At 31.7% G+C, this 27,999-nt stretch overlaps 3 protein-coding genes and 1 long non-coding RNA gene across 5 annotated transcripts; 2 read left to right on the top strand and 2 right to left on the bottom strand.

Moving 5' to 3' along the window:
- On the bottom strand, window positions 1–2,939 carry LOC112707934 (flotillin-like protein 4). Its single transcript, XM_072201550.1, has 4 exons — window positions 2,465–2,939; window positions 1,308–1,603; window positions 975–1,208; window positions 1–533 (listed from the first exon to the last, which is right to left on the bottom strand). Exons 1-4 carry the CDS (start codon window positions 2,847–2,849, stop codon window positions 180–182), a joined length of 1,269 nt encoding a protein of 422 aa, XP_072057651.1. The 5' UTR covers window positions 2,850–2,939; the 3' UTR covers window positions 1–179.
- Window positions 2,940–3,498: 559 nt separating this feature from the next.
- LOC112705455 (flotillin-like protein 4) lies at window positions 3,499–8,465 on the bottom strand. The gene is made up of 5 exons (XM_025756282.2): window positions 8,045–8,465; window positions 7,243–7,538; window positions 6,897–7,145; window positions 6,239–6,438; window positions 3,499–3,956 (listed from the first exon to the last, which is right to left on the bottom strand). The coding sequence occupies exons 1-5, from the start codon at window positions 8,427–8,429 to the stop codon at window positions 3,638–3,640; spliced, it is 1,449 nt and encodes a 482-aa protein (XP_025612067.1). The 5' UTR covers window positions 8,430–8,465; the 3' UTR covers window positions 3,499–3,637.
- Window positions 8,466–13,957: 5,492 nt separating this feature from the next.
- Window positions 13,958–19,504, top strand: LOC112707932 (uncharacterized). 2 transcript variants are annotated; one of them, XM_025759978.3, is made up of 9 exons: window positions 13,958–14,323; window positions 14,522–14,733; window positions 15,685–15,866; window positions 15,964–16,248; window positions 16,351–16,409; window positions 16,502–16,538; window positions 16,659–16,730; window positions 17,357–17,687; window positions 18,813–19,504. In XM_025759978.3, the coding sequence occupies exons 1-9, from the start codon at window positions 14,203–14,205 to the stop codon at window positions 19,356–19,358; spliced, it is 1,845 nt and encodes a 614-aa protein (XP_025615763.1). In that variant the 5' UTR covers window positions 13,958–14,202; the 3' UTR covers window positions 19,359–19,504. The 2 variants fall into 2 exon arrangements, with proteins under 2 accessions (XP_025615763.1, XP_025615764.1); XM_025759979.2 differs by having other exon boundaries at window positions 14,058–14,323; window positions 14,531–14,733.
- Window positions 19,505–25,609: 6,105 nt separating this feature from the next.
- LOC112707931 (uncharacterized) lies at window positions 25,610–27,999 on the top strand. Its single transcript, XR_003156160.2, has 4 exons — window positions 25,610–25,777; window positions 25,870–25,927; window positions 26,017–26,149; window positions 27,839–27,999. It is a non-coding gene; the product is annotated as an uncharacterized lncRNA (long non-coding RNA).

The following is a 27,999-nucleotide window of genomic DNA, read 5'->3' as shown; positions in this document are numbered from 1 at the left end:
TTTATCGAGAACTAATACTTAATCTTGTCATATTAATGGTAGATGAGTTAACACATAATATAAACATTCTTTTGAAGAAAATCTCCCAAACTAAAGAGATTGGTAAAATATTAAAATGATATTTGATTCGGCTGTCTTAAACAAAGGTGGCAACATCTTAGACACACCGGCAACATCCATCAAAGCACTCCGCTGTTACTGCCTTCGCCATTGCCGTTCGTCCATTTGCTGATTTCCGGCTTGAGTCCACGTACTGCGTCGCCATTAATCTTAGCAATCTCTTGATACATTCCACGTTCTATCATCAAGTAGTCCCTTAGAGCTGCATAGTTTCCTCCAAGTGCTTCATGGAGTGTCTTTAGATATGCACCTTGGGCTTTCCCTAATTCCATAAGCCCCTCTGCCTCCTTCTTCTTCGCGTATAGCTGCGCAGCTGCTAATTTCATTTGTGCTAAAGCTTCTTTCTCCTTTTGGAAAAGAACTGCTTCTGCTTCTTTTTGTTTCTTGTATAGTTCCCAGTTGACCTTTTGTGCCTATCAAATAATTTTACTTGTTATGGATTCATAAAGAGTAAAAGTAACTAGGATTTCATTCCGCATTTGTATATTGACACATCATGAGCAAAAGTGTTTGAATCAACTATCTAATATCGCAAAATTCACAGAAAACAAAAAGTATCTGATAAATTCAAAATGTTATCATGCAGTTATTATTGCACAATTCAAGAATTGATGATAAGTTGCATTATTTTACTTCGTCCAATGGCCAATCTTAGAAATTCAGTGATAATACATACTTCATGAGTAGAAATAGTTTACATGGAAGGATACTAATTAATGAATTGCATAGTATAATTATAGATAATTAACGTTTAGCAAGTTAATATCATTAATTTTTATAAAAGGTTTAGGGTTTAGAATTAGAATTTAAAATTATATAAAAAATAATTAAAAAAAAGTTGTGAAGGCACTAACCTTGGGAAGGTAATCAGCTCTAAGTTTCTCAGTTGTCACCTTAGCATTCATCTTCTCAACCTCCCCCTGCAGCTGTGCCTCCCTCAAAGACACTTCCTTTTTAGTCTCGATCGCCGTCAACTTCTCTACCTTCCACCACTTCCACCACTCCGCCTTCTTCCTTGCCAGCTCCGCATTTGCCTCTGCCACCTTTGCTTCCTTCAAAATCTCAAACTCCTCCACTGATGTCCTCGCCTACAACACTCAAATAAACATGTTTCAAGACTATATCAATATAAACTATGCATTTCCTTCATTAAAGAATAATAAAAGTACAAAACATTATTTAATTACGTCGATCTCCTCCTTATTGCCGTCGCCTTTCTTCTGAGTGGTAATGATCTTCGTCTCCGCATCGATCTTGGCCGCATTCTGGAGCGTCTCGCCTTCGCTAAGCTTGGCACCAACCTCTCCCTTCTTCTTGGCCTCAGCAACGTTCACCTTGGCCTGATTTGCGGCCTCCATCTGAGTCTTCTTGCCCAAGTAAGAGAAGTACTCAGGTCCAGGCACGTCCACCAGCTGCTTCAAGTTCGCATTGTAGATCAGCAGCCCAAACTGATTCAGTTCTAGCTGAACTTTCTCGAACACACCTTTAAGTAACGGTTACATGCATGTTAGTTTCAATTAATTGATTTCTGTTACTCATGAGTAACATTATTACCAACATTTTGCAAATTAGGTTTACAATAAGGTGCAATCATAATTTTTTAGAAGTTCTAACCTAAATAAAATAGGGTTATTTGAATGTTTGGTAGAAAAATCATTTGTTTCTTTGGTGATATGATTAGAAAAAGAAAAAAAAAAGAAAAAAGTATAGGGAATATTAAGTTGTTTTTCTTTTCTAATTCCATTTTTTTTAGAAGAATTTAAAATTTAAAATTTAAAATTTAAGATTTAAGATTTAGGATATAAGATTAAAAATTTATGATTTAAAATCTAAAATTAAAAAAAAAAATTTAAAAAAAGTAATAGATATTAACCAAAACATTAGTTCTCTAGCATTACTTTTAAAAACCAATTCAATCGTATTTTAAATAGGTTTGCATACAACTAAGAAAAAAAAAAGTTGATTGTAAAACAATTAAAGAGGATTTATGGTGCATTGTTTCTAATTGATAATTGATAATTGATAATACATAATATTTTAAGACTTTTACCATTGACAACCTTTTAATAAGATTTATGGTGCATTCTTTCTAATTGATAATTGATAATACCTAATATTTTAGGACTTTAGTCTTTTACCATTGACAACCTTTTAATAAGGCCTTTTAACCCCACTTTTTTTTTTCTAGCATATTCATAAATCAACGGTAAGAAGTATGATATTACGATACATTGATACATATCTAACTATCTAAGTACAATTTAAATTTAAATATATTGTTGATTTAAGAAAGTAAGTTAAAAGGCAGAGAAGAAAAAAAGGTGAAGTTATTGTTATTGCATACCTTGCTTGAACTCCTTGGTTCCCTTGAAGATCTCGTCCATAGTCATAGAGCCTGCGAGAACACGCGTCTCGCCCTCGATGATTCTTTGGACGAGATCATTAACGTGGTTGGAGAGCTTATCAGGGGACGAGAGGAGCTTGGCGTACTTTAGGAGACACTCGTGATCGTCGACACGTGGACCAATTGTTAACACCGAAAGAAGCTCGAAAGGGAGCTTCTCGGCGCTCATGGCTTGGAGCTCGAACGTGTAGTTTACCGGAGAAAGGTACAAGGTGGTGCATGATTGCCATGGAAACACCCATGCTTTCTTCGCAAGCTTCACGTCTTTGATCCCTGCACCTGTTATTACCAGGTATTCCGATGCATTTGCTACCTTGAACTTCATCAGTTCTGGATTTTCTTGTAATGCACTGATCTATGACTTACGAGAAAGTATGAGAGAGATGGAGGAAGCTTAATTAAGATAGAAGAATTGGAGTGAGTGAATGAATGACTAATGTGTACAAGACAGAAGACTGGAAGCTTATATAGATGCAAATAGACGAAGAAATAGGCAAATTTGTTGCGTTTAGATTAGCAATTTAATCTTTGATTTTGTTTTTTAAAAGATTTTTTGAAATTTACAAGATATTTGTATTCGCTTCCTATTTAAAAAAATATTTTTTTATTTAAAACTTGAGTTATTGTGAGATTTTTTATTTTAATTTTTTTTTTCTTTTTAGCTTATACTCAGTGCTGAAGAAGAGGGAAGGACCAATTGTGGTAAGTGGTAACAATGTTCGAAATTTCAAATTGAGGTAAATAATTGCTTTGCGATTATGTTATGATTCTGTTTCCTTCCTCTTATGCTCTTATTTGGAGATACGATCCTCCTATTAATTATTTTCTGAAATATATAGATTTTATTGTTATTACAATATTGTAAAAGGGATCTAATACTCTATAAAAAGAAATTATGAAAAAAACACTATATATTGAATGTAGAAATAGCCTAATAACAAAAGAAAATAAGCAAATTTATTGAGTAGAACTAATACTTAATCATGTCATATTAATGGTAGATGAGTTAACACATAATATAAACATTCTTTTGAAGAAAATCTCCCAAACTAAAGAGATTGGTAAAATATTAAAATGATATTTGATTCGGGTTTATCACTTTATTAATCTTTTTCACTTTAGAGAAGTTTGGTCCGCATTCTTTTGAGTCAAGATTCCCATCCAAGCTGGAGGCAGCATACCAGTTTGTTCTTCAACTGTCTTAAACAAAGGTGGCAACATCTTATACACACCGGCAACCTCCTTCAAAGCACTACCGCCGTCACTGCCTTCGCCATTGCCGTTCGTCCAAATGCTGATATTCGGCTTGAGTCCACGTACTGCGTCGCCATTAATCTTAGCAATCTCTTGATACATTCCACCCTCTATCATCAAGTAGTCCCTTAGAGCTGCATAGTTTCCTCCAAGTGCTTCATGGAGTGTCTTTAGATATGTGTTAGGATTTGGTTGAATTAGTCCCACATTGCTTAGGATAGCAAATGGAGTGGGTGGCCTAGGCTATAAATATGAGGCTAAGTTCTCCATTTGTTTTTGCACCAGTCAGAAACACTTTAAGCTTGTATCTGATTTTTCTTTTCCTCTGTACTCTTTGATTAGAGAGTGTTGTGAGGTGTAGTTAGATATTTGCTTTGAAAGAGTGTGGGTGTACTGGGGTGCCGGTGAGAGAAAGAAGTCTATGTGTTGTAACAATTTTCACATAGTGATATTCTCTGGTTGTCATTTGACAACGGCCGTGGTTTTTTCTCCGGTAATTGGAGTTTCCACGTTAAATTCTTGTGTTGTGATTGTGTCTATTTTATTTCTCTGTCAAAGGTGTTTTCTCAAGGGGGAATTGTGTCTTATTCCCAACAAGTGGTATCAGAGCTTCGGTTCGGTGGGATTTATTCTTAGTATGCTCTGTGGTTGCAGCCTAGTCTGACCTTCCACATCAGAAAAGAATTTTGTCCTGTGGCTTGAGGTTGATCTTTGGTTGCTGTTGTTGTTGCTGGAAGGCAGTGTGACACTGTGAGAGTGCAGTTTGGAAAAGGTTCTGGCTAAGGAAAGACTTGGTATTTAAGTGTGTCCATTGTGACCCACCTCTCTTTCCTGGGGACCCTTCCTAGTGCACGGTCTACAGTTGAGTTATACTATTCCAGTATACGGTTGCAACAATGTCTGGATATTCAAGTGCTGTGAAGCTTGAAATAGAGAAATTTGATGGAAGAATCAATTTTGGCTTGTGGCAAGTACAAGTCAAGGATGTGTTGATACAATCAGGTTTGCACAAGGCGTTGAAGGAGAGGATCTCTGGTATGAAGGATGAAGATTGGGAGGAACTAGATTTGAGAGCTGCAAGTGCTATTCGCCTGTGTTTGGCTAAGAATGTTCTTGCAAATGTGCAAGGAATGAAAACAGCCAAGGAACTTTGGGATAAACTCGAAGGGTTGTATCAGGCAAAGGGCATCTCAAATCGGTTGTTATTGAAGGAGCAGTTCCATAATCTACGCATGGATCACAATGTGAAAATCTCCGACCATCTTAGTGCTATCAATGGTATTGTCTCTGAATTAGAGGCAATTGGAGTGAAAATTGATGATGAAGATAAGGCACTGAGGCTCATATTGTCTCTTCCTTCTTCCTATGAGTATATCAAACCTATTTTAATGTATGGGAAGGAAACTCTGAATTTTGAAGAAGTTGCCAGTAAGCTCATTGCTGAAGAAAGAAGAATGAAAAATGAGGGTAGCACTTCATCAGATTTGGCGCTTGTAGCTAGAAGTGACAATTATGGAAAAGGAAATCGTGGAAGGAGTGTAACATGCTGGAAATGTGGAAAGTCTGGGCATGTAAAGAGAAATTGTCCAGGTAATGCGGTTTCAGAAAAAGACTCTCAATCTGATACTTGCAATATTGCTCTCTCTATGAGAGAAGATGATGTTCTCTAGAAGACAAGAAGTATCCTCATGGTATTACCGCACTGCCATGGATAAGGATGAGTTGTGGCAATCAGGTCCACAATTGCACACGGGCATTGGTTGGCGTTGAGATGCAAGGTGTGTGGCGGAGTTAGGTCGATGGCTGAAGAACTTCCAGGAAAAGCCAATTTGGAAGTTGCACCATGAATTTTCAGCAAGGTTTCGATCTGTACCAAGGCGAAATGCTTGGAGTGGTCTAATTCCAAGTGAGTATACTTTCATGGTGGAGTATGATAGTTCTCTGAACTATGATTGTCGGTATAGACAATGGCAGCAAAGAATTGTCGGTGTTGACAATGGAAGCTGAAGATGTGTGACTATTTCAATCAAGGTGGAGATTGTTAGGATTTGGTTGAATTAGTCCCACATTGCTTAGGATAGCAAATGGAGTGGGTGGCCTAGGCTATAAATATGAGGCTAAGTTCTCCATTTGTTTTTGCACCAGTCAGAAACACTTTAAGCTTGTATCTGATTTTTCTTTTCCTCTGTACTCTTTGATTAGAGAGTGTTGTGAGGTGTAGTTAGATATTTGCTTTGAAAGAGTGTGGGTGTACTGGGGTGCCGGTGAGAGAAAGAAGTCTATGTGTTGTAACAATTTTCACATAGTGATATTCTCTGGTTGTCATTTGACAACGGCCGTGATTTTTTCTCCGGTAATTGGAGTTTCCACGTTAAATTCTTGTGTTGTGATTGTGTCTATTTTATTTCTCTGTCAAAGGTGTTTTCTCAAGGGGGAATTGTGTCTTATTCCCAACAATATGCACCTTGGGCTTTCCCTAATGCCATAAGCCCCTCTGCCTCCTTCTTTTTCGCGTATAGCTGTGCATCCGCGGCTTGTTGGCGAGCGAAAAACTGTGCCTCTGCTAATTTCTTTTGTGCTTCAGCTTCTTTTTCCTTCTGGAAAAGAACTGCTTCTGCTTCTTTTTGTTTCTTGTATAGTTCCCAGTTGGCCTCTTGTGCCTATCAAATAATTTTACTTGTTGTGGATCCATAAAGAGTAAAAGTAACTAGGATTTCATTCCGCATTTATATATTGACACATTATGAGCAAAAGTGTTTGAATCAACTATCTAATATCGCAAAATTCACAGAAAACAAAAAGTATCTGACAAATTCTAAATGTTACCATGCAGTTATTATTGCAAAGTTCAAGAATTAATAATAAGTTGCATTATTTTACTTTGTCCAATGGCCAATCTTAGAAATTCAGTGAGATTACAAGCTTCGTGAGTAGAAATAGTATATAAGGAAGGATACTAATTAATGAGTTCATCGAGTTGTATAGTATAATTATAGATAATTATTTTTTAGTTAGTTAATATCATTACTTTTTATAGAAGGTTTAGGGTTTAGACTTTAGAGTTAGAATTTAAATTTTATATAAAAAATAATTAAAAAAAAGTTGTGAAGGCACTAACCTTGGTCTCATACTCAACGCTTGCCTTGGTAAGGTAATCAGCTCTAAGTTTCTCAGTCTTCGCCTTAGCATTCATCCTCTCAACCTCCCCCTGCAGCTCTGCCTCCCTCAAAGACACTGCCTTTGTAGTCTCCATTTCTGCCAACTTCGCCACCTTCGACCACTCCGCCTTCTTCCTTGCCAGCTCTGCATTTGCCTCTGCCACCTCTGCATCCTTCAAGTTCTCGAACACCTTCACTGATGTCCTCACCTACAACACTCAAATAAACATGTTTCAAAACTATATCAATATAAACTATGTATTTCTTTCATTAAAGAATAATGAAAATACAACATTATTTAATTACGTTGATCTCCTCCTTATCGCCCTCGCCTTTCTTCTGAGTGGCAATGATCTTCGTCTCAGCATCAATCTTGGCGGCATTCTGGAGCGTCTCGCCTTCCCTGAGCTTGGCACCAACCTCACCCTTCTTCTTGGCCTCAGCAACGTCCACCTTGGCCTGATTTGCGGCCTCCATCTGAGTCTTCTTGCCCAAGTAAGAGAAGTACTCATGTCCCGGCACGTCCACCAGTTGCTTCACATTTGCATTGTAGATCAGCAGCCCAAACTGATTCAGTTCCAGCTGAACCTTCTCGAACACACCTTCAAGTAACGGTTACATGTATGTTAGTTTCAATTAGTTGATGTCTGTTATTTCTATTACTCATAATTTTTTAGAAGTTCACAATAAGGTGCAATCATAATTTTTCAGAAGTTCCAAGGTATTAGATACTGACCAAAACATTAGTTCTCTAGCATTACTTTTAAAAATCAATTCAATCGTATTTTAAATAGGTTTGCATACAACTAAGAAAAACAAAAGCTGATTGTAAAACTATTAAAGAGGATTTATGGTGCATTCTTTCTAATTGATAATACCTAATTATTTTAGGACTTTCACCATTGACAACCTTTTAATAAGGCCTTTTAACCCCACTTTTTTTTTCTAGTATAATCATAAATCAACTCTATGAAGTATGATACTATGATACATTGATACATATCTAACTATCTAAATATAATTTAAATTTAAATATATTGTTGATTTAAGAAAGTAAGTTGAAAGGCAGAGAAGGGGAAAAAAAGTTGAAGTTATTGATATTGCATACCTTGCTTGAACTCCTTGGTTCCCCTGAAGATCTGATCCATAGTCATAGATGCTGCGAGAACACGCGTCTCGCCCTCAATGACTCCTTGGACGAGATCATTAACGTGGTTGGAGAGCTTATCATGGGACGAGAGGAGCTTGGCGTACTTTAGGAGACACTCGTGATCATCGACACGTGGACCAATTGTGAACACCGAAGGAAGCTTGAAAGGGAGCTTCTCGGCGCTCATGGCTTGGAGCTCGAACGTGTAGTTTACCGGAGAAAGGTCCAAGGTGGTGCATGATTGCCATGGCAACACCCATGCTTTCTTCGCAAGCTTCACGTCTTTGATCCCTGCACCTGTTATTACCAGGTATTCCGATGCATTCGCTACCTTGAACTTCATCAGTTCTGGATTTTCTTGTAATGCACTGATCTATGACTTAATTAAGATAGAAGAATTGGAGTGAGTGAATGGATGATTAATGTGTACAAGACAGAAGAAATAGTCAAATTTATTGCGTTTAACATTAGCAATTTTATCGTTGATTTTGTTTTTTTTTTTTTTTTTTTTGAAAGGGTTGTTTGAGATTTCCAAGATATTTGTATTAGCTTTATATTTAAAAAAAATATTTTTTATTTAAAACTTGAGTTATTTTGAGATTTTTTATTTTTATTTTTTTTCTTTTTTAGCTTATACTTACTTTTTGTTTGGATATAAAAAAGAAAATAAAAAAATATATAAAAAAAAGTAAAATTATTTGTGTATTATTTGAATGAAGAGAAAATAGATAAAAAAATAAAAAAAATTATTTTTTTGAATGAAAAAAAAATATAATAATATAAAATTATATTAATATTCTTATAATAAAATAAAATATAATATTTGTATTTATTTATATTTTATTACATTTTATAAATATTATAAAATATTATAATTTTATATATTTAATTTAAATTATTTATCAAATATATATATAATATTTAAATGTAAATCTCTATTATGATAATATATTAAAACTAAATTTATATTGATAATTATTAATAATAATAGAATTATGGATAATATTATAAATACACAAAAAATAATATTTTTTTATTTTTTTGTTTGTAATGGATAAAATTTTTTTTAGTATGATCCATACCAAAATTTTGTTTTCTTTCTATTCTTTTAACATCCAAACAAAAAAAATAAATTTTTTCATTTATTTTTTTTTATTTTTCTTTAAACCAAACATAGTGTTAGTTACGAAAGAAGAGGAAAGAAACGGCCGTTTTGCTAGGTAGCGAATAATTTCGTAAACAATGTGAATAATAAATTTTAAAATTGATTTTAATAAAGTAAAAATACATTATACCTCTACAAAAATTACAATAAAAAAGAAGATTATCGGATGAGTAGCTGCACTTTTTCAAAATTCACTAAACTCATTATCTCCTTATCCTTTTACAAAAAACAATTGTGATAACAGTATATATATTTTTTGTCATACAAATACACTCACACATACTAGCCACTACTGTTAGAATTCAAACTAGTGTGACTTTAGTTTGTGGCAAATGCTTTTGCCACTGTATCACATGCCTCAGCCATAACAATGCTCAAATGGAGGTAATTCAGTAATTGCATTGCCATTCTGTTTCCTTCCTCTTATGCTCATAAAAAAGACCGTACGAGTAAATCCGTTTTTTCTGCGGAAATTGAGTAAATCCGTTTAATCTACTACAAGTTAGTCCGCTTTTTTTTTTTTTACGTCGCTTATTTTAGTGAGCCTACGTTTTTGAAATCTAAAATCCACCCATTTAGGCCTAAATAGGCCAGACCCAATTATTTATTACTGGCCAGAGAGTGTTTCTGTGTAAGCTTTAAAAGGTGAGGCAAGTCCAAAAAACAAAAACCTTCAATAGGTGATGGGAAATAAATAAGGCCAATTCTATAGTGTTTATGAGTTGATATCTAAATTTTGGCTAACTTATTTTTTGTAATAAATTTTAATTTTTTAAAAATTATTTATTATTATATCTTTTAAATTAAATATTATTTTTTAATTTTTTTAATAAATAGACCCTACCTTTTAGGCACCATAACATTCACTAATAAATAATTGCAAGAGCAGGAAAACCGGCTGTGATAGTGGTCCACAGTTGGATACTTGTATTAAAGTCAAAAGCGACATAGTAAGTGTTGGAAATTACATTGGGATATGAGCCCTATTGATTAACTTTTATTCTTGTTAAATAATTTGGATTAGTTTAGTAATTAGTTTACTATTTCACTTATATAAATATGCAAAATTTAAATTTTATTAAATACATACAATAATTTATTGACTAATAATAAATTTTTAAATAAAATTTTTTTGTCATGAATTAATTCTTTACTTAACAGATTGGAGAATATTGTAAAAAAAAAATTTACTCATTTTTTGGGTCCCACAATCTCTCCTTATATCTCTTTTGGTATCCAATTTCCATCAAACTCTTAACCATCTTCCACTTTTGACTATTGTCACACTAACCCTCTCGATGGATATGATCATATGAACATGGTTTCCCTGTGAAGCTAGGGAATATTGGTGTCTATGTAAAATTATAAATATTTTCACGCGAGATTATGGGTATGTTTGGATTTGTGTTGGAGAAGAAAAAAGTGCATTTAAACTTCTTGAACGTTTCATCTTTATGTTTAGCAACATTTTTATCCTTTATAACGTAGGAGTGATTTTTATGTTAAACCCACGTTTACCAAAAGCTATAAATTTTAGCTTTTCCGTTTAGCTTTTCACGTTGGATTAAAAATTATGTTGTATGTACCAATTATATCCTTCATTATTCATATGTTTATTTTTTTTATAATATTTTTTTAATATTCTCTTATGCATATTATTATTTTTTATAAAATTTTTGTTTTTTTTATTTATATGAGTTTTTTTATTGTTATTGTTATTTCTTTTTTACATGGAATATTTTTTTACTTTGTATTATAATTCTATTAATCCTATTAGACTACTAAACAATATTAAAAATACTAAAAAAATATTAAAATTTATTTAAATATTTAAAATAAAATTATAAAATAACATAAAATAATTATTTAAATTCATGTCCTTTTCTGTAATTTTTCACCTAAAAGTGATTTTGAATAATGTAATCCAAACAATATTTAGTTTACTATAATCCATTTTGAATAAAAATTGCCAAACATAAACCACGTTAACACTAATTCACTTTTGATCAAAATCAATTTTACAAAATCAATTTTATACAAACCTCAATTTACAAACTGTAATTCAAACACACACTATATATCCTGCCAAGCATCAACGGAATCTTATTAGACTTTATCCAGTTAATAGAATTTGAACTCAAAATATGGAGTATGAAGCAAACCTTAAGAAAGTGTGATATTCATATGCAAACCTATTTTTATTAGTTTGCCAATTTGTCCATTATTACTAGAGAAAGAAGAGCAGCAATTCTTATTTATTATATTGATTAGTAATGTTAGTTAGTATACACATTTTATTAATGTCTTTAGAACTTTTCTTTAACATAAGATTATAATTGAAAATAAGCTAATAGCTAAATGCTGATAAAAAGAATAAATTAGAATGACTTTGTAATACTATTATTATTATCAGCATATGTATTCGTACTATATACGGGATAACAATATATAAAATATTTGATATTTAAATAATTTAATAGTTAATATAGTCAAATAATTTATTAAATAATTTGATATTTATCTTAATTAAATCAAATAAATCAAAAAATATCTTTAAAAGTATATTACGTCAACTATATTATTAAGTATTAATTGAGAAAATCTAATTTTAATTATAATAGTGTATATATTTAGAGCTGTCAAACGAACTAGCCTGGTCCATTTAGGTCTAACCCGTTAAGTTCATGGATTAAATGGGCTGACTCGTTTAAGTCCATTTTATTCGCGGGCTATAATTTTCTAGCTCAAACCATTTATGATTAGTCCGATGGGTTAAACGGACCAACCCGTTTATCATTTAACTTTATTTTTTGAAAAATATTTTGACAAAAAATACCACTCTTAGGTTAAAAATCTTTTAAAAAAATGGGCTGAAAGTACTACTTTTTTTTTTTAAATGTAAAAAAAAAATGGGCCACCCGTTTACCCACGGACTATCCCGTTTAACTCGTCATTTTTTTTCGGATTAATCGTGCTCAACCCGTTTATCCCGAAATTTAAACGAACTTAATTTTAGAGGCAAAGCTCGCTCATTTAAATGGGTAAACGGGCTGGTCCGATGGATTTAGCCCATTTTAAATGTCCTAATATACTTGTACAATACACAAAAAATTTTTTTTTTTTAGATTTAGATCCTCTAAAGTTTGAATTTCACTTTAGAGAGTAAAGTGTGATCTTCTACCATTGAATAGTTTCTCTTTCATATTTATTATTGGTCCCACCTATGAAATCAATAGTGAGAGATCACACTTTACTCTTTAAAGTGAAATTCAAATTTTAGAAGAACCAAATCCTATTTTTTTTTATATTTATGTCTGAAATATGTTTTTAAAATAAGTTATTCATAAATATATTTACCTTATATAAAATAAAAAAATTCACAAAGTATTTATATTTAAAATAGAAAAAGTGTCGTATATAGTAAACAAATAACTCAATATCTGCAAGAAAAATGAACTAAAATGTTTTAAAGTTGATTTATTATGTATTCACTAAATGTTGTTAAATTATTAATAATAATAATAATAATAATAATAATAATAATAATAATAATAATAATAATAATAATAATAAATTATTGATTTGAATACTAGAAAATAATAATATATTATTAAAAAATATTAATAAATAATTCTCAAACTATTTAGATAAATTTAATAAACAAAAATAAAAAATATTATATTCAAAATATAAATTTAATAAACAAAAATTAAAAAAATACTATATTCAAAATATTGTATAAGAAAGAATAAAAATTATTTAAAAAAATATATAATATTCTTGAAATTATAAAAAAATAAATATAATTATTAAAAAGATATGATATAAAATATTATAATTATTGACAAATCTCATAATAATTAATTATTAAATGTTAACAAATCTAATTATTTAATACATAATATTTTTTTTAAATAACATCAACTTGTAGAGGGGTACTAGAATGCGCCACGATAGCACACTTGACTCTAAAACCTACACTTATAAATGATAAAAAGAGACACTATATATAACATGCATATAAATATACGAAAGAATCATGATAATTTTTAAAAATTATAAAATAAATATTAGAATTATTGATCACCGAAATATACAAAAATAATGATAATTTAAAAAAAAATGAAATAAAATATTAAAATTATTAATAAATCTTAACATAACTAATCATATAATGTTAATTTATTTATAATTGATTACATAATATTTTTTTATAAAATAGTTGAGAAAAAAAGATATTTAAATTGGCACTAAAATATGTCACATTAATATATTTGACATAGAATGTAACTTCTTATAGAATTAAAATTATTGAATCATTGATTAATAATTGATTCACTGAAATATAAAAAAAGAAATTATAATAATGATAATAAAGAATTATCTTAACATAAATAATTATTAAATATTAATTTATATACGATTGATTATATAATATTTTTTTAAAAGATAATTGAGAAAGAAAATGTATGTAAACTGATATCAGAATATATAACGTAAACAGATTTGGTGTTTGAATGTAATTCGTTATAAAATAATATAACGATGATATATAGTAAACAGCTTGCAATCATTTCTCTTTTCATTATTATATGTACCCTGCTAAGGACAAAGCCACAATATTAAAATATTAATCTTTAACCTAATATGGTTTTAATTGGTTTTTTCGGCATAATAAAGGTGAGGTAGCCTTAACACTTAACAGTAACGAGGTTTAATGTAGAACATGTTTCCCAACCCAAGATTTTCCTATTTTCCCACCATTGCATTAATCTCTCTCTCTCTCTCTCTCTCTCTCAACTGTGTCCCACTCCCACACTCACAGGCACACATTGCCATTTCCCAGTGGCACTGAAGTGAGTACCAACTACACACAAACTCTTCTTAGCTCTCTTCAACTCACAAGCCACTTTGTTGTTGTTTTCTTCCTTGATCTCACTCACTAACACACATGATGTCATCAAGCTACCACAACCACCACCTGCATTGTTGTGTTCTCCTCACATTCTTCATTTTCCACTCTTCTACTTCCTTTGTTCTCTCGCAAAAAGGCCTTTACTTTCCAACTTCAGGTATATATTGTTTCCTTTTTCATACTCTCTTTACTCTTTGGAACCTAACCAAAAGTAAAGAACGAACGTTTTTGCTTACAACTATCACAATGTAGGGTGATATACTCACTCAAACCTAAAAGGCTGTTAATTTTCTTGCTAAGGTGAAGGGGTGAGTGAGTTAGTTCACTTGGTTGTACTTATGGAAGCTTTGTTTAGTTTTTGTAGGGCAAGAAAATGGAGGAAATGCTGTAAGGCTTTCTTCTAAGGGGTTAAAGCCAGAGAGGTATATTGGGTTTGAAATTGCAGCAGAACCATTTGAGAGCCCTCCATTTCCCTTAGCTGCAGAGAGAACAAGAAGAAAAGACCCTCTTGATGGCTTCAAAGTCTATACAAATGGATGGAATATCACTGACCACCATTATTGGGCTGTAAGTTCATCAAAACCCTTACTAGTAGTTTTTGTTAAGCATTGCTACTTAAATTTCTTGTTCTTGGACTTGCATATGAGTTTTCAGTTTTGGATTATTTGTCAAAAGGGTGGAGCTTTTTAGGTAAAGTGAGTAAGAAAGGATCATTCTTGTCTTTGAAAGTGTTACATGTTATGATGATAACCGTGTTTTCTTTGGGGCCTTTTGTAGCTTTATGCAAAATGTGAATGCCTAGATAAGCTTTTATCAAAAGAATGAACATTAAAATTATTTTTTTGTGAGCTAGGAAAGAAAGGTAAAGGGAGAAATAAAATTTCATTTCAGTATTTTAGCAAGGATAGAACTGTAATTTTATGTTTATATCGCCTTAAGCTCCCTATTTGGGACAAGGCTAAAATATAATTATAGCATTCCATAGAATTCACAAGAGGCAGAGAAGGAAAATCACAAGGAGAGGTGAGATTAACTCTACTCATAACAAAATCACTCACACTAAAAATCATTTCTCATAGACATGGTAGTGTTTTTGAAGGTTTATGTAAAATCTTCATTAACAATAGTTGAAGATAAGAAACAAGTTCTAAAGTGTTAAAATCTGGTTTCAGATTTCTAGTAAACGATAATCAATCCTTATATAATTTGCTTTGTACATAATTTCAAACATATGCATGTCACATAAGAAAGCAAGATGGCAATGCAAGTCAATTACTATGAAAGGGAAACACAATTAAGTGAGTACTGAACTTTGTCCACCTTCATTTTCACTTTTTTTGAAGAACCCTGTATTATGATACTTCAAATTTAGTTGTTTGTATCATTCTTTAGTTATAATTGTTAATTTATGACTGGTTAGCTTCTCTTTTATGGTTATTTTAAATTTTTGTTTCTTTCTGTCTTTAGTACTTTACAAACCAATTCTACTCACTACTCTTTTTTCACCATAAAATGCAGTCAGCAACATATACTGCAGTTCCGATATTCGTCATTGCAGCAATCTGGTTCTTGGGATTTGGCTTGTGCTTGTTGCTCTTCGTCTCTTCTTACTTGTGTCGTAAGCGTGAGCCTTATGGTTACTCTTCAACATGCTATGTTCTCTCCCTTATTCTCCTGATATTATTCACAATTATAGCAATGTACAAATCTCTCCCCCTCTTTCTCATTTGGTTTTCTGGTTTCAGGTTTATTTTGACGTGTATTACAAGTTACTTACTTGTCTCGATGTGTTTACAGGATCGGATGTGCAGTCCTCTACATTGGACAGGGGAGTTTTCATCGTAGTACAACAAAAACGTTGCAATATGTCGTAGATCAAGCCAATTCTGCCCAGGACAAACTCAGGAGTGTCTCGGATAATCTTGTTCAAGCAAAGCAGGTTGGAATTGATAGAGTTTTTCTCCCGGCTAATGTTCAAACAGATATTGATGCAGCGCAAACAAAGATCAATGCTGCAGCTGGCACACTTGCTGAGCAAACAAAGGAGAACTCCGACAACATACAAGATCTCTTAGATTCTGTGTAATGATTTTAGTATTAGGACTTTGTCTGAAATTTTTTGTGTAATCACTTTTACATAAAAACTGAAACAGACATGCCCCTAATTCCTTGAAATTGATACAGGAGGATGGCACTTATCATCATAGCTGCTGTTATGATAGTCTTGACATTTCTTGGATTTTGTGAGTCCCTTTCTATCATTCAATTTAGATGGAGAGTTTCTTGATTCCTAGTGGTATTAAATTGATGTTCTGATTTGTTGTTTCTACTTCAGTGTTCTCAATATTTGGCCAACAGCTCCTTGTGTATATGTAAGTAAGATATACTATCATATCATATCAGTTCTGTGATTTATGTTCTAGCAAACTTAAACTTCCACTTCTTGCATCATATTTTATTCTCATGAAATTCTTTGACATAAATAATTGCAGCTTGATCATCGCAGGATGGATTCTTGTTACCTTTACCTTTATATTATGTGGCTTGTCCCTCGCTCTCCACACGTAAGTCTCATTCTCCCTCCATAAAATCGTCAAAAGAGACATGGACAGACTGAATTAATGTATTTTGTGTCATTTCTGACAGAAAAAAGACAGAGATACTAAACGGAAATACAATTTATTTTTTTATTTTATATTTTATTATCACTATCAAATTTTTATAATTATATTTTTATTATTTTATTTTTTATTCTAACTTTTGTGTGAAAAAAATAAGGTGAATTAGACTTTTTTTTATTTTTTCTATCTTATATTCGGTTTACCACCAAACAAAATATAAAAACACTCATTTTTGTGTCTCTGTCTTTTGTGTCCGGTTCTAAATGACTTGTTCTCAAAACCAAATGCAGTACAAATGGGGAAGTATCATGTGTAATATTACCTAACTTCAAAGGAGAATGTTAGGGACTTGGTTATTATGGGTGCCTAAAGTCTCACATCAGGTAGTATGGACGCTTAGTATTGTATTTAAGGAGAGCGGTTCTTCCCCCTTAATAGCTAGCTTTTAATCTGTGGTTTCCACTTTCCTTAGATACTTAACGGAGATCAGTGTAATCTACATGTGATATTCATATTAACAGTGTGAAGCTTATTTAAATTCTAACCTTTAAATATCTTGCATTTGATAGTGTGACAACAGACACTTGTGTAGCGATAAATCAGTGGAACATGCTTCCCAGTGCCACTGAAAGCACAGCCATGGATGAGATTATGCCATGCTTGGACAAAGCCACGGGAAAAGAAACATTGCTAAGAAGCAAAGAAGTAACTTCTGAGCTAGTCAATTTGGTCAACCAGATCATCACAAATGTTTCCAACATAAATTTCGCCCCAAATTTCACGCCTCTGTACTATAATCAATCCGGTCCGTTGATGCCGCTCCTTTGCGATCCGTTCCGGCCTGATCTGACTGATAGACAGTGTGATCCTCGTGAAGTGAGCGTAAGCAATGCTACAGAGGTACATTAACAGAACCTTCACTGAACTCACTACTATTGAATTTTGTAAAGAGAAATCTTAAGGGGCCATCAAAATTTATTGTTTTTGCCTATTATTTAGCCATCAACTCAATTCTTTTAGTCTAGTTATTTTAGTCTAGTGATCCAACAACATACTTTATCCCATACTTTTAAACATTGATGACTAACTGATGGACAAAACAATAAATTCTGATGACTCTTTAACGTTTCTCTTTTGTAAAAGGGAACACATTAACATTTTTCAGTCAACAATCAGCTAGTATTTTTCTTTTTTTTTCTCAGCACTAACAACTCAAATTCTTAATCTTTGCTCATTCACTATTTTATTAGCTGATTGTTGGTTAAAAAACTTTGGTTCCTTAAAAAAATTGTTTATAAAATATAACATTAAAAACCTCTCAAAATCTAGAAAGTGGTCATAATGAGTTTCACCCAACCTCCAAAAAGCAGTGTCAAGCTCCAAAAGTGTAAGCTGATAAGAGGATTTTGTACTGTCACGATATTATTTTTTCAAAAGTTTAAGCTGATAAGAGGATAGACATGAATGATTACATCTTTAACACGTCTTTTTTGTGTTTGCGTGAATTTTTTTCATAGACTTTCTTTCTCTATTTGTTTTTGCTTTATGATGAAATTCTTTTTTTTTTTGGGTTTAACAAGGATCAAACTTTCCACTTTTTGGTCATAAAAATTCTGATACTATGTAGACATAATATTAATTCCGTATATAGTATGAATAGTCGAATACATATATCAACTTTTTGGTTATATTTCTAATATGTTCATTTTCTTTCTCAACTCTTCTTCTTCCATGTTCAAATGACTAATTAAGACTATAGTTGTACATATGAGAAATGACTAATTAAGACTATCTCATGAATCAAGATAATAAGACATATGGATCAAGATCCTCTAAAGTGAAGAAGTTGGTAAAATAATTAGACGAGTAATTAATCACTTTTAAATTAAGATAATAAGGCATACATTTCATAAAAGTTACAAAATTAATGATGATTAACCGTTCACTTTACCACTTTATCAACTTCCTCACTTTAGAGGATCCAAATTCGAGACATATTGTGTTGAAGTTTGTATTATGATGCAGGTATATAGCAACTTTGTGTGCCAAGTTTCACCATCTGAGATATGCATAACCCAAGGACGATTAACCCCTACATTCTCCAACCAAGTTACCTCTGCAATAACCGTCGCAAACGCCTTGAACAACAATGCTCCTTCCCTTGTTCAGCTACAAGACTGCACCTTCGTTCTCGAAACTCTTACCGAGATATCAACCAACCATTGTCCTGATCTAAGCCGTTACTCCAAATGGATCTACATTGGATTGGTTATGATCTCTTTCTCCGTTATGTTCTCTTTGATCTTTTGGTTTGTATATGTAAGAGAGCGAAGACACCGTTTGTATGCAAAAGAATCTAAAGGATATACTCCTCCGCGAACACCAGCACGGGGATGGATACCAGGACGAGCACAACCACCACCTCCGCCACCACCACGACCGGCTAGAAGATCGCTGCCAGCACCAGCGCCACGAAGATCGTTGCCAGCACCACCACAGCGACCTGCACTACCGGCACCATCAGTACATGCGCTTGAGCTTGCTCAAGTCCCTGCATGGGGACAAGGATGATTAAGAAAACTATGTTACTGCCATGTCCTAGAATTAGGTGCAAGAACTTGTTTTAGCTACTTTTTGTGTATTGTTTGTAATTTTGTAACATCTTTGTATGACACTGACACTAGTAAGAATTTGTAATGAAACGCCATCATTTTACATGTCTTCAAGGATGCTATAGCTATGCGTATGTATAAAAAGTTGATATATGTATTTTAAGGGGGTTAAATAGTAATTTAAACTAAAATTTAATTTTAAAAAATTCAAATTATTGCCAATTCAAATAATGAACGACAGTCATAGAGCAAATGTATTGATTTTTTCAATTTTCTTGTCTCGTCAAAGAAATGAATCAATTTGTTTTTTTCAATTTTAACTAATCGCTCGTGATAAAATCAGTTGATTTTTTCAATTTGTTTTTTTTTCATTTTACTTTTGTTTGTTTAACTGGAGACTTTTGTCAACTTAATAGTTTTTTTTTTAATAATATCCTACATGTGATTTTATGATAGTAATGTGGTTTCATTTTATTTTTTATTTTTCAAAAAAAATTAAGACAACAATAATGGTAATAATGCTTTGTTATGTGCATATGCTTGAATAATGTGTGAAGGAAGAAGAAATAAAAAAAAAACGATAATGTTAAGAAAATTTTAAAAAATTAAACTTATTTTATTTAATATTTATTAATTATTAATAAAATTAATAAATATTAAATAAAATAAATTTTGATTATTTTTTATTAATTTTTTTAATCATCAAATTTTTAGTGTAAATATATTTTTACATTTTCAGTCCATCAGAATTTGCCACATGTATACATCATCTATAATACATAGTTTTTTAAAGTTTTAATTTAAAAAAATATATTTGCATTAAGAGAACAAAATTAAAATACTATTTATTTTGATTAATCTCACAATTATTACTATGTATTGTATATATTTAATAAATAAAATAATGAATTAATAGACACTCTAAAAAGTCTATTAATTTACTATTTTTTTTAATAATATAAATTTTTAAATTAGATTTGTTATAAACGTGAATGAATACACATTGACAAGCGTGGGATTCGTGCCCTACAAAAATTTTAAATTTTTTAACACTATAATATAAAAAATAAAAAAATATGAGAATATATTATGCCCTTATGTTATATGTATGTATAGGTACATAAATTCACATGCATACACATGTATTATTATTGGCAACCACGGAAGTGCATCATATATATAGAGAGAGGGGACTGAAAACAAACCGAACTGAAAACGAGCCAAGAAAATTTAAGTTTGGTATACGAAAATTGAGTTTAGTTCATGTTTCAATTCATTTATATTTGAGTCTATTTGTAAAGTTTAATATTATAAAAAAAGATATTGAATATAGTTGGAGTTATTATTAAATTTAGTGTCGGATACCGATGGATATAGTGATAAATATAGCAGTAGATATAGTGTCGAATTTTTTGACAGTTATGAATGAAATTTCGTTTCTCAAAAAATTTACTGTCGGAGTAAAAATTCCATTATTAAAACTGATGGTAAATAGTCGTGCAAAATTTTAAATTATTAGCACCAATATTACTGTCAAATTTTACGGCAAAATTTTCTGACAACGACAGGCTTTAGTGAAGCAAGGCGTTTAGGCAACAACGAATATCTTGTCAGCGGATATTTTCGTCGGTAAACCCAACAGTTAAATTGGAGTAAAATTCAAACACAACTCTTTTCCCTCACTTCTACGAACTCTTTCTCTCTTCTCTTCTCATCTCTCGCCTCTTTGTTTCTCATCTCTATTTCACTGCTCCATTGAAGCTGCCGCCGTCACCACCATTACCTAGAGTTTTCGTAGTCGCCATTGCTGCACGTCGTCCTCACTGCTGTTGGACCTGTTGTTGTTGCCGCCACTGTTGGTGTCCGTTTCTGGCGGAGGTCCTCACTTTGTCGCTGTCACTGCTGCTTTCTATCACCACCATGCTTCCATCATCCTGCAGCTACCATTAGAGATAATTTTGTTATAATTTTTTTATTGTTTTATATTCTTTTAGTTTAGAATTTTGTTAGGTGTTTTATACAATCGGATACAATCCGACGGTACTCAATATTTTTCTTGTAGTGTAAACATAACTTACCAAAAATTCGCGAGTCGGTTCGAATTCATGCGCTAACAACTAACAAGAACATAATTTATAATTTTATATAAATAAAAATATATGATTCTATCATAATTATATATAAAATACAAAATATATTAATATAAATAATTTTTTTTCAAACTAGCTATAAAACTATAATATATATATTCGAGCTAGTTCATTATTAAAGTTCAAACTCGACTTATTTAATATATGAGTTTAAATTCAGGCTAAGTTTGACTTATAAATTCATAAATTTATCTTATCGAGCTGTTAATGAGTTGAATTCAAATTTGCTCATAAGCTAACTTGATTCACTTCCAGTCCTAATTATTCTTATATTTATATTTATATCTACATGGACATTAAAGTAATAAGGCAGGATAAGAATAAAATAAAAAATAATAATTTTAATACCTTCAATTACGTATTGTACTTAAGCAAAACTAATTAAATAACTTTTTACTGTTATCTTATATATAGTCATTAAAAAAATATAATTAAATAATTGTGTAAAAAAATTTATACTATCAAAATATTAAATTAAACTCTAAAATAGATTAGATAGTTCAATTATAGAGCCAATTAAAATATAATATATGTTAATAAAAAATAAGGGTAAGTATTATTTTGATCCTTAACATTGAGGATCAGAATCAAAACCGTTCCAAATGTAATTTTTTATTTAGAATCATCCTTAACGTTTTTTTTTTCATATTAAAATTGTCCTTTTAACTTTTGACGGACAAAATACCCTCCACTAACTACCACCAGCACCTCCCTTACTCCACCACCACCACCTCCCTTCCTCCATCAAATATTGATAAAATCAACACACAACAATAACAATGTCAAATTCAATAACACATTATTCAAATTAAGAAATAACAACATCAAATTCAACAACAAAATCAACACACAACAATAAAATAAAAAATAACAAATCAAAATTAGAATTAGAAACAAAAACACAATAAAAAACAAACACAGAAGCAGAAGAAACAAACGCAAGAAGCATAAACAGAAGCTCAAGCAAAAGCAGAAGCAGAAGCAGAAGCAGAAGCAAGAAGTAGAAGCAGAAACAAAAACGGGAAGGTGTAGCGGCGAGGCGGCAAGATGCAGATCAGAAGCAAGAAACAGATCAAAAGTCGAAGCAGAAACAGACCAAAACAAAAAGTAGAAGCAGGGAGGTGTAGCGGCTAGGCGGCAAGGCGGCGAGGTGCAGATCAGAAGCAAGAAACAGAAGTCGAAGCAAGAAGCAGATCAGAAGCCGAAGTAGAAACAGAAGTCGAAGCAAGAAGCAGAAGCGGGAAGGTGCAGCAACGAGGTGGTGAGGAGCAGCAGCAAGGAGCAGCCAGCGTCGTCCCCCTCCCCCCTTTCCCCTTTTCCTCCCCCTACCCCCCGCGCGTCCTTTCCCCTTTCCTTTCTCCCTTCATCCTCGTGTCCTTTTCTCTTTTTTTTTTAAATTTCATAATTTTTTATTTTATTAGAATAGGGGTAATTTAATAATAAAATTATAAATTTTATTAAAAATGACGATTTTAATATAAAAAGAAACGTTAAGGACTATTCTAAATTAAAAATTATGTTAAAAACGGTTTCGATTTTGATTTTTAACATTAGAGATCAAAACAACACTTACCCTAAAAAATATCTTAATAGCATTTGTTATATACTAAGATTATTAATTAGGCAATAATTCTGTCTCTATATTTTTATAATATTATTTCATACATAGTATTTTTATACTATATATTTGCATGAATTTATTTAAAAAAATGACATTATCAAAGTAAAAGTATATAATATTTATTTTCTATTAATCAATAAATTGATAAATTTTTATAAAAGAAGATTTTATAAATAAATAAATAAAATAAAACAATGCATCTATTAAATTAGTTTTTGGTAATTTAATTTTTTTTAAAGATAGAGAAATTTAAACCCGTAATTTCTAAGTGAGTATGAATAGATTATGAATTATAGTTTCTTGGCGGCAATTTAATTTATTACTATTCAAATAAACTTGAAAATTAATATTTTTAAAACAATTGTAAACAAAATTCGTTAATATTATAATGAAAGTTTGCCCACCATTGATTCCTGCAAGAATGAATTATACACACACGCATGCTGTGTAGCTTTGCACCCAAAACTTGAGTCATCCCCAATCTCATGAACTACCATGTTTCCCTTTCAACCAACCAATTTAGTCTTCACAACTGTCAACCACATAGGTTGTTCCACTAACTATAGCCACCTATGATTTAATTTACTTTTCTTTTGGTGAGTGGCTATCATCAATTACCATCTATGGTTATCTAGACTATTCTTCTAACATGTGGCTAATATTTTAATTAATTCTTTCATTATCTTTAGGTAAAAGATTTCTTATTTCAGAGCTTACCCCTCTTCTAAGATAAAATAACTTATTAAATATTATCATATATACGTAATTTATTTTATCAAATAATATAGTTAAATTCGTTTTCGAAAGATTATTAGTCTTTAAATTGGTTAGAGAATAATTTTTTAATTTAATTTATTTTAAAAAATTTGAAGTTAGTCACATTATTCTACTATCATTTTTATTATTGACAGCATCAAAATTTAGGAAAAAAATTTTGATATGAAAGTAAAATAAGTGATATATTTTAACATGGTAATTTTTGGTGTTTTTTAAAATTGTGGGAATACACAAATCGGATCCTCCGATTTGTGTTGAAAAAGTTGAAAAAAATTCAGAGTACACAAATCGGAGGGTCTGATTTGTGTTAAAAAATTAAAAAAAATTCAGAGTACACAACTCGGACCATGCGAGTTCTTTGGTCATCAAATTTTGCTTCACAAATCGCATGGTCCGATTTGCAGCTGATGGAATTTGAAATGTGAAACATGGAATTCGGACCCTCCGTTTTGTTTGTTCTGGGTAATTTTTTTTACATTCTGAGGGACACAACTCGCATGGTCCGAGTTCTGCTTCCTCTGATCCCACAACGAGGTGAAGCACCCCTCCTCCCCATACGTGAGTTCAACACTTCCTTTGGTTCCATATTCAAATTAAAAACTCCAAAATTTACTAATATAATATATTAAATGATATTATTCTAACTGCAATACACACTTGACAGTTTTAATTAGTTGATAATATGATAAGCTTATAAAATTAGATCAAATCAATTCGAAGAAGATTTTGAGACATTAAAATCTTTTAATTTGAAGTTAATTTGATCTAATTTCATTAATTTATTATATTAGTAACCAATTAAAAATATTAGGTGGTGTTATAGTATCACTTAAGGTATAACATCAGCAAATTTTGACATCGTTAATAATAGAAGTACGAAAAAACTAAAGTGACTAACTTAAAATATTTAAAAAATAAATAAAAATGAATTTGCTTAAAAAATATTTCAAGAACTAATTTAAAAAATAAATAATCTTTCATAGACGAATTTAACCATTTACTATTATTTTGACTAACATGCAATTACCAAAATTCATAAGAGCATTGTACATCATATATTATACAAGGTAATGGTCAAATTTGTCCCTTAAAAGATCATCGTTCTCCAAATTAATCTCCAAAATATTTTTTTAATCAAATTCATCTTTCAAAGATTTTAAATTAATCGAGTAAGTTATTCTGTTATTTTTTTTGTTGACGACGCTAAAATTTGTTAATGTGACATGCATGTCAAGTGATACTACAATACATACATAAGAATCTTAATTGATTATTAGCATGATAAGTTTATGAAATTAGATCAAACCAAAACCTAATTGAGGAGAGAACTTGAGGCATTAGAATTCCTCAATTTGAAATTGATTTGATCTAATTTCATAAACTTATCATGTTAGTCGTCAGTTAGGACTATTAGGTGTAAGCCCTGCTAAATTAGTAAATAATTAGTCAATAAATTAAATTATAATAAGAAAAATTAAAAATGTGAATATTATATTAAATTAGGATATAGCTCACTAAAACAATAATTTTGACACCAATTTTAAAAAATTTGATCCAAAATTGAGTCGAATGGGCCGAATTGATTAAACAATGCCCAAAAATGGGCCCAAGACCAACAAGTCAGCCCATTCATTAAGAGAAGAAAACACTCTTCTCCTTCTTCATTAAGCACAACGCTGAAACAGCCAAAGAGGAAAGGAAGAGCTTCTCAAACCCTGACACCATATACAAACCATCGTATCTCTTCCATTCGAGCTCCGATTGCCGCATCATTTGTGGCCACGCGACCATCGCGTCGAGCTTTATGAATTCATCGAAACGATTTCATAGGTAAGCCACTCTATCTCTTCAGCCTCTCTATCTCTTAATTTTCAAAATTTAAGAGAATCTAAGATGAGAATTTGTTGATTTTGGTTCTCTAGGTTGTTCAATCTAACTTGTGAAACTTGTTGGATTTGGTTCATTTGGTTTGTGGGTACGGTAAGGATCACTAACTCTAGTCAATTTATTGAGATTGTTGATTGGGTAATGAGTCTTGGATATATGTATGTGTGCAAATGTGAATTTAGGTGTGTATACACATTTTGGAACTTGATTTTGGGCATTGGAAGGCTTGGAGGAGGATTAGCGTCAATGTTTTGGTGATTTTGGACTTGTGTGGCTTTGGTGATTTGCCTTGGTAATACGTGAAAATCGGCTAAGGTATAGTTTAAATTTCACGTATATAATATATAATGTTATGTGAAGACTTAGGCTAGTTGATTTTAAGATATGAATGATGTATGAGTATGTAAATTGATTAGTACTTAATGATAAATGATGAGTTTTTGCTTGATTGTTGATGTTGGAATTGGGCTATTAAATGATGATTTATTGGTTCTTGTAAAGTAGGAAAAGGAATGAACTGAGTTTGTCGTGGTATGTTGGTGTATGTTGTGACTAAAGTCACGAGAATTAGGTATGATATTAGGTACATATTGATATATAATTGATTAACAGAGGTTGTGAATGACTTTGGTAAAATAAATGGTATGTGGCTATGCTAATTATATGTTATGGAAGTGTGACTTGAGTTTGGTTTAATGAAACTTGAGGTTTGGAGCTTTTGTGTAAAATTGATATTTGGCCAAATTTCGGCTAAGCATAACTTGGCTTTCGAACCCCCAAATGATTTCAAATTTATTTTATATGAAAATTGGGTCCCTGAAGTTTACGCCGTTAAAAGAACAAAAGAAAAAAGATTGGAAACGAAAAAGTTATGAGCGTCGAAAGTTTAGGGTCCCAAAATGAAATTCTATATTTTTTTAGATTCAGCAAAATTTTTGGAAAAACGTACTTCCACGCATACGCGTGACCTGGGATTTACGTACGCGTCTAGCTTCTCGCGACGTGACCAACCCTTTCGGGTTGGGATTCACGCCTACGCGTGGCTCCTGTTTTAGCAAATCTGTTTTTTTATTTAAAATCTAATTCTAAACTTCTAAGTCTCTATTTTCATTCTTTTAGTTTTAAAACAAAGTAGTAAGTCTAGTAATTAGCTGAAACTAGGAAATAGAGATAACTTGAGGATGAAGTAAAGGTAAAAATGATAAGTTATATGAGGAGAATGTATATGCATGGAGAATATATGATGTTATGGTTATGGAGTAGAATTATGTAATGAATATGAATGATCATAAATACTTATGTGGCTTATGCATTTAATGTTATTTGAGATATGAGTTTTCTTGGGTTAAGTATCGTGGCTTGCCACCATGTATTCAAGGTTAAAACTCGATACTCTGTTGACTCTACATCATAAAGGTGACCGGGCACATATAAATTCTCGGGAATGGTAATCCCCGTTGAGTAAAGTTATATATGAATGTATGAATTATGAATGGAATGAGAAAAAGCTATGCATAAACTCATGGGGATGCGCGACGAGAGACAGTCCAATGGTTTCGGACTTGTCGGGTTGGCTTGATAATCGACAGATGAGTCTCATCAGCCATAGGACAAGCATACATCATGTGCATTTTGTTTGTTTTGTATGCTATGCATTACTTGGGAATGCGTAACTGAATATATTATGCTAATTGTTATATTTGCTACTTGCACTACTTGCCTTCTACTTGTGCTTGAAATTGTCTGTCTTTGCTAACTCATTGGAAATGGAGGAACAGAGGAAATGTGGACATGTTTAGTGTTAAGACTAAGTTTTAGATTTCCCTAGTCAACTACCCTTTTATGGTTTCTGTTTAGTACTTTAAACTTTGTAATCTTGAGTGTCAGTGTTCTAGGATTGTCTCTGGCATTCCCAAGACCCTATATCTCATATATGTGGCACATTTACCATGTTGAGAACCTCCGGTTCTCACTCCATAATGTGTTGTTGTTTTTCATATGCAGGTCGAGAGGCTCCTCGGTAGGCGTATGAACTTTTGTAGCAGAGCAGTTTTCTGGGTTCTATTTTGATGAATAGTTTATGTTTATATATGTACTTAACTCTCCGAACAGCTACTTTATTTTGTACCTCTTAGAGGTTTATGGAGAATTATAATTTATCTTTA

Source organism: Arachis hypogaea, chromosome 8 (genome assembly GCF_003086295.3).
Source record: "Arachis hypogaea cultivar Tifrunner chromosome 8, arahy.Tifrunner.gnm2.J5K5, whole genome shotgun sequence".
NCBI lineage: Eukaryota > Viridiplantae > Streptophyta > Magnoliopsida > Fabales > Fabaceae > Arachis > Arachis hypogaea.
The sequence above is the reverse complement of the archived record's forward strand: the minus strand, read 5'-3'. Positions and strand labels throughout refer to the sequence as shown.

Bases quoted from the DNA above. Each gene is read 5' to 3' on its own strand.
- LOC112707934 (XM_072201550.1), bottom strand. From the start codon at position 2,849: ATGAAGTTCAAGGTAGCAAATGCATCGGAATACCTGGTAATAACAGGT. The intron at 1,604-2,464 runs GTATGCAATAAC...CGTTACTTAAAG, and splicing joins AACCAAGGAGTTCAAGCAAG to GTGTGTTCGAGAAAGTTCAG. The intron at 1,209-1,307 runs GTAATTAAATAA...TGAGTGTTGTAG, and splicing joins GCAATAAGGAGGAGATCGAC to GCGAGGACATCAGTGGAGGA.
- LOC112705455 (XM_025756282.2), bottom strand. From the start codon at position 8,429: ATGAAGTTCAAGGTAGCGAATGCATCGGAATACCTGGTAATAACAGGT. The intron at 6,439-6,896 runs GTTAGTGCCTTC...ATTATTTGATAG, and splicing joins GCGTTGAGTATGAGACCAAG to GCACAAGAGGCCAACTGGGA. The intron at 3,957-6,238 runs ATATTGTTGGGA...AAATCCTAACAC, and splicing joins TTAGGGAAAGCCCAAGGTGC to ATATCTAAAGACACTCCATG.
- LOC112707932 (XM_025759978.3), top strand. From the start codon at position 14,203: ATGATGTCATCAAGCTACCACAACCACCACCTGCATTGTTGTGTTCTC. The intron at 14,734-15,684 runs GTAAGTTCATCA...CATAAAATGCAG, and splicing joins CTGACCACCATTATTGGGCT to TCAGCAACATATACTGCAGT. The intron at 15,867-15,963 runs GTACAAATCTCT...ATGTGTTTACAG, and splicing joins TTATTCACAATTATAGCAAT to GATCGGATGTGCAGTCCTCT.